At 55.9% G+C, this 6,253-nt stretch overlaps 1 protein-coding gene across 2 annotated transcripts in view; it reads right to left on the reverse strand.

Moving 5' to 3' along the window:
* Nucleotides 1–4,567, reverse strand: part of FOXC1 (forkhead box C1) — a 48,955-nt gene extending 44,388 nt beyond the window's left edge. For both annotated transcript variants that reach the window (XM_054057321.1, XM_054057320.1), the window contains exon 1: nt 2,692–4,567. In XM_054057321.1, the coding sequence (XP_053913296.1) occupies nt 2,818–4,521 (1,704 nt within the window). In that variant the 5' untranslated portion in view covers nt 4,522–4,567 and the 3' untranslated portion in view covers nt 2,692–2,817. The remainder of the gene's footprint in view (nt 1–2,691) is intronic.
* Between the last annotated feature and the right edge of the window lie 1,686 nt (nt 4,568–6,253).

Consider the following 6,253-nt stretch of genomic DNA (forward strand, 5'->3'; position numbering starts at 1 on the left):
GCCGCCCCGCGGGGCCGGGGCCGCCCCGGGGCATTAGTACTAATTACACACGGCACTTGTCCAAGCTCGGCACAGCCCCCTCCCCAGCTCCCCTAGCCGAGTAGCACCACTGAAAATGCAACGGGTGATTAAACCAGCAGAGCTAGCAAACTGCTCTCCCTCCTATTTATTTCCGCCACAAACACCCCACCGCTGGAGACCGCTGAGAAAACCCAAAATACAGGAAAGCCGGCGCCTGATCGCAACGAAAATAACAGGCGAACAGCACATGCAATCCCCTCTCTACCCTCAGCCTTCTCTAATCTTTAGTTTTATTTTAAATCGCGGGCGAGGGGAGGCGAGAATGGCTTTACCACAGGGCCACCTCGCTGGCAAATCCATCTGCCGGGGGCAGAGGGAGCTGATGCCGCCGGGGCTCCCCTATCCAAGGAGGGGAGCAAAGGAGGGAAGCGGCGAAAGCCCCGCTGTGCCCCCGGCACGGCAACCCCGCTCGCAAGGCGACGGGGGGAGGGAGCCGCCAGCTAAGCTGCCCCCCTCCCCAGTACCGAGACGGGGAGGGTAGGGAGCAGAAGGTGAGCCCGACTGGGAACAGGGAACATTTTATTCCCCTTTACCGGTGAAAAACGGGGGGCCGAGGTTAAAATGTGTCCCAGGAGCGAAAGCGTTCAGCTTTGCTCGTCCTTCCCTGCAGCTTTACCACAACCGGACGACGAAGCGTTTGAGTTTCTGCCACGCAACTTAGCAAACGAATAAATATAAATAAGGCCCGTAATCTCTTTAGAGGCACTAGCGCGAAAAAGCGAAGCGTATGCTATACTTCAGTACACGTATTTTAAGCCAACGTTATAAAATGACCATCACCACCACCCCCCGGTTCATTCAGTCCGCTGAAGGTGTTTTCTGAAGATTAGATTATTGCTTTGGAGGGGGAGCGCAACTCAAAAGGGAGGTAATAAGGTGTAACTGTAAATACCTTTGTATTTATTTACAGTGTAACCCTTAACAATGCAACAGCAATTACTGCTAAGTGTTGCCTTTAGATAAGAGATACTGATAGGAAACTGTATTATCTTGAAAGCCAACTCTAGGCCTTAAATATCTGTAGTCAAATCATCTTCTTCTCAAGTCTGACTGACAAGGCAGATTCTTTTAAGTTAATGAATTTATTGCATTTTGGTGGTTATTTACAAAGGAGGGAGGTGATCCCCATTGCCCGTAGGTTCTTAATTGCAAATTGTCCGGAAGGTGAGATTCTTGATCTGACAAGAAGTCAGTTTGTGCAGCACTCATCTACTACGCTGGTAATTTTTTTTTTCCAATTTAAGGGAAAAAAGGAGAAAGGGAAGGTAACGAAAAAACACCTCCAAAAAACAACACAAACAGCTCTGTAAGAAATTTTCTCCCACACAAACTCCTCCTAAAAATAATTTCAGTCCGAACAATTTAGGCACTTCTAACAGACCAGTAGTGTCCCTAAAGGACAGGAGTAAAGCAGAGCTGCACAAGCACCCTTCAATCCAACTATATTTTTTTTCTGAAATAAAATAGTACTTTAAAAATATATATTACAGAAGGGGCTTCGTGGGTCTGATTGCACACGTTGCTATCGATTCTACGAAGCAGTGATTGATACGCTTACATTACATTTAAGAATATACGTACTACAGAATATCTGGCACCTATTATATATAGACTGTGGAGTTCAGTAACATATGCAATGAGTATATGAAGCTATAAATAAATACTTAATCCTTCTTTAAATATCGATACATATGTAAATCCTATATATAAATGCATTTTAAATACAAACACAGAGATCAATGGCTCTAGGTATATATATATACACACAGTTACACGAGGGCAGTCATCTAGTGCATGTACTTCTACCTCAGAGTTATCGCTTAACATATCCTTACGTGGGAATAACATTTAAAAAGCCGTAGTGTTGTCATACTACTGTGTACGGTCAAATGTTTCCAGGTCTTGCCCATTAATTGCTAAGAAAACGTGTTTGTTTATTCGCCAACTCAGAGCTGCCATGGGAAAGTATTTTTTTCCTAGCGGATAAGGCGAGCTGACTAAGTGGAACATATTGCAGAAGAGACTGAAAAGGGATTTTTTTTCGACCTGGCAGTTCCTAAATGGTCTTTGGAATTTGTGCGGAGGGGAACTAGCTGTTCCAGCGACAAAGTTAGTTATGAAATCCCTTTTCCCTCTCTCTCTCTTTCTCTCTAAACGAAAATATTAAAATATACAGACGTGTGAAGGATCATTCCAACTGAACGGTAATTTATTAATAAACAAACAATGCAATACCTTCAGAATATTTTCAACAAAAAAAGAAAAATATTGATAGAATAAGATTAATACAGTTTCCCTTTTTATATATAGTGAAAAAAATCAGCGTTTCAGTCAATTTTAAAGTCACTTTTCAGGGAAGGGGGAAACACTTTCTGGCGTTTGGTCCATAACATTCAACTACAAATTAAAAATAAATTACTATGTCGCAATTTACATTTTAAAACAAGTCCTTGTAAAAGAGGAAGGGAGAAGGGAAGAAGCTGGTACTCTACGCCGGACTTTTCACCCCCTTTTAACAACGGGGCATGACAATATCTTAAGGGATGGGGAAGGAGAAGGGAGGGGGGGGGAAGTATTTCTCAAAGCAATTAAAAAAAAAAAAAAACTTACGTGTTATTGGAGTAACACTGTCCTTTAACAAACCAAGACATGCTTTGGGGCTGTCTCTGTACAAAAGCTTTTCGCGGGCGCGGCGAGGGCTGGCGGTGCCGGCGGTGTCCCCGCGGCGGGTCGCGCTCAGAACTTGCCGCAGTCGTAGACGAAAGCCCCGGAGGTGCGGTAGAGCGGCTGGCTGCCGGGGAACGCCATCTGACAGCTGCCGCCGCCGCCTCCCCCCGCTCCGCCGCCCCCCGCCGCCCCGCCGCCCCCTCCACCTCCTCCTCCTCCTCCGCCGCCGCCGGGCGAGGCGCTGAGCCCCAGCCGCGGCGCCTCGAACACCTCCCTGGGGGCGGCGGCGAAGCCCTGCTGCGGCCCCGCGTAGCCCGCCGCGCCCGCCAGCGGGCCCAGCTCCCCCGCCGCTGCCGCCGCCGCCGCCGCCGCCGCCGCCGCCTGGTTGAGGTACCAGGAGGCCAGGCGGCCCTGGTGCGGGTGCGGGTGCGCGTGGTGCCCCTCCTGGTGGCCGCCCGCCGCGCCGCCCAGCCCGCCGTGCCCCAGCGCCCCGCCGCCCCCCGCGCCGCCGCCGCCCGCGGGCAGCGCGTACTCGGGCAGCGCGTCCTCGGCGGGGCTGGCGGCGGCGGGCAGGTGGCCCGGGCGCTCCGCGCCGCCCGCCGCCGCGTAGAGGCTCATCGCCTGCATGTTGCAGTGGTAGGTGCCGGCGGCGGAGCCCGCGGCCGCCTGGCCGCAGGGGGAACCGTAGACGGAGCTGTGTCCCGGCGAGTAGCCGCCGAGGGAGAGCGCGGGCGGGATGCCCGTGCGCGGCGCGGCGGCGGGGGGCGACAGCAGCCCCGCGCCCAGCTCGCCCGCGGCTTGCGGCGAGCCCCGCAGCGAGGTCATGATGTTGTCCACGCTGAAGCCCGGGCCGTGGTGGTGCGGCTGCTGCTGCTGCGGCGGCGGCGGCGGCGGGGGCGGCGGCGGAGGGGGGGGAGGCGGCGGCTCGGGAGCCTCCATGCTAAGGGAGCGGCTGGAGGGGAGGGTGCTGCGGGGGCTGCCGCCGCTGGACAGGCTGCTGCTGCTGTCGGGGCTCTCGATCTTGGGCACGGCGCCGAGCGGCGGCGCGGCGCCCGGGGGGGACACGGGCTGCGGCGGCGAAGCGGTGCCGTTCTCCGTCTTGATGTCCTGGATGCGCACGGGAGGCGGCGGCGCGGCGGGGCCCCCGGCGGGGCCGCCCTCGGGCTCGGCGGGCGGCGGCGGGCGCGGCGGGGCATGGTCCTTGAGGTGCAGGCGGTCCTTCTCCTCCTTGTCCTTGACGGCGTCCTTCTTCTTGAAGCGGCGGCGGCGGCGGAGGAAGCTGCCGTTCTCGAACATATTGTAGGAGTCCGGGTCGAGGGTCCAGTAGCTGCCCTTGCCGGGCTTCTTGTCGTCGCGGGGCACCTTGACGAAGCACTCGTTGAGGGACAGGTTGTGGCGGATGCTGTTCTGCCAGCCCTGCTTGTTGTCCCGGTAGAAAGGGAACCTCTCCATGATGAACTGGTAGATCCCGTTCAAGGTGATCTTCTTATCGGGCGCGTTCTGGATGGCCATGGTGATGAGGGCGATGTAGCTGTAGGGAGGCTTCACCATATCCTTGGGCTGCGGCGGCGGCGTGTAGGGCCCGTAGGCTCGGGCCATGCCGGCCGGGTACTGCTCGTGGGCCGGGTGGGAGTACATGCTCATCGGGGCCGGCATGGCCGTGTAGCCCCCGCCGGCCGCCGCCGCCGCGGCGCGGTAGTAGCTCTGCTCTCCGCCGAGGTACGGCACCACTCCCAGGGAGTTGGGACTGGACACGGAGTAGCGAGCCTGCATGTCCTCCCGTCAGCTTTCCCCCACCCTCCCCGCCGGACCAAACAGCGCGTCCCTTCCCCCTCCACCCCTCCGCCGCTCCGAGCACCGAGCTGGACCGGGCGGCCGGGCAACCCCCACCCCCCCCCGACCCCCCGGCGGAGCGCCGAAAAAAAAAAAAAACAAAAACGGGGAGGAAGAATAACCCCGGCAGCGCCGAAAAGTCTCCTCTTCTTCGACCAGGAAAGCCCACCGGCAAGCTGCTGCACTCCACGCGGAGAGGGGGGGGGAACAAAAAAAAAGAAAAAAAAATCAAAAAAGGGGGCGAAAAAAAAAAGACGGAGTTGAAAAAGGGAAAAATGTTTTTAAAAAGAAAAACGGGGGAAAGGGGGGGGAAAAAAAGTAATCGCAGCGGAGAAAGCAACTTCCAAACGCAGAAAGAGTATTAAGAAAATAAAACCTTTGCAAAGAGGCTCCCACGCTCCCAGTTCCTTGTTCCACGGGGATCTGCAACAAGTTGTCTGCAAAGGAGGGACAAAAGTAGAGGGATGTGTTTTGTTGGCTTTTTTAAGCTAGCAGAAGAAGAAAAAAATCCACCTTCCCGGTCTCCCAGTGCAAAGTCTCCCTCTCTCTCTCCCTCTCGCTTTTTTTCAGTCTCTTTTTCAGTCGCAGGCTGCTTTGGGAAGCATCGGAAAAACTCCTGAACTTTTGAGCATCCGTCACCACGGCGAGAACTTTTTTACGCACTTAGAGTTTTCTCCTTTTTTTTTCCCTCCCTCTCCTCTCTCGGTCTCCTTTTTTTTTTTTCCTCTCTCTCCTTTTTTTTTTTTCTTTTCCTCCTTTTGCAGGCGGCCCAGCTCCGCCCCTCCGAGCTGGGGCGGCCAATGAGATCCGGGAGACACCCGGGGCTCTGAATGAGGAGGGGAAAAAAAAAATGAGCGAGAAAAAAAAAACAAAACGTAAAAAAGAAGGGGAAAAAAAGAATCCTCGCAGCAGCCCTGGGAGTTGCGGCTCTCTGTGACCGGCCACACACGCTCGCCGGCACACGGGGACGCTTTGAGCTCCGCGGAGTCCAGGGCTCTGCGCACTGGCGGGGACCCCCCTCGCCCCTCCGCGCCTACGGATTTTTGATCGCTCAGACCTGCGCGACCACTAGAGCCCCGTGCTCTGCCCGCCCACCCGTGTCCTTAGGCGCGCTGTCACCCGCGCACACGCACCACAATGGGTGCCCGCCCCGGTGTGTACACGCATAGATATGTATCGATATGTGTACATATGTATAGGTATATAGAGATACGTGTAGGTATATATAGATATGTATAGGTATGTACAGATATGTATATGCTCCCGCGGAGCTCTTCCCACTCAGGCGCACACCCCGCGCCTCGCCACGAGTGTTTCTCGCCCAGTTTTACACTCCCACCCCTTCCCCTCTTATTTTTTCCCTTGTTGGTCTGTTGTCTCCCGTCGGGCTCTTTCCTCCCCTTCCCTCCTGGCTGCCGCCCGTGCCGACAGGCAGGCTCCACGCTGGTGTGCCGGCTGGATCCCTGACCTCCCCGCCCAGGAGTCTCTGCCTCACCCCGGCTCCCTTCCACCCCCCGCGCCCGCCGTGTGGGGAGGCGAGGGGGTCGGGTGCGGGGTGGGATGCCCCTGGTCGCAGCAGCACCCTTCTGCTCGCAGCCAGCTGCCCGCCCGCCTGACCAAACGCTGCTGAAGAGATCGCATTCCTCCGGTTGACAAGGTTTTGACGAGACCT

The sequence above is a fragment of the Cuculus canorus genome, chromosome 2 (genome assembly GCF_017976375.1).
Source record: "Cuculus canorus isolate bCucCan1 chromosome 2, bCucCan1.pri, whole genome shotgun sequence".
Classification (NCBI taxonomy): Eukaryota; Metazoa; Chordata; class Aves; order Cuculiformes; family Cuculidae; genus Cuculus; species Cuculus canorus.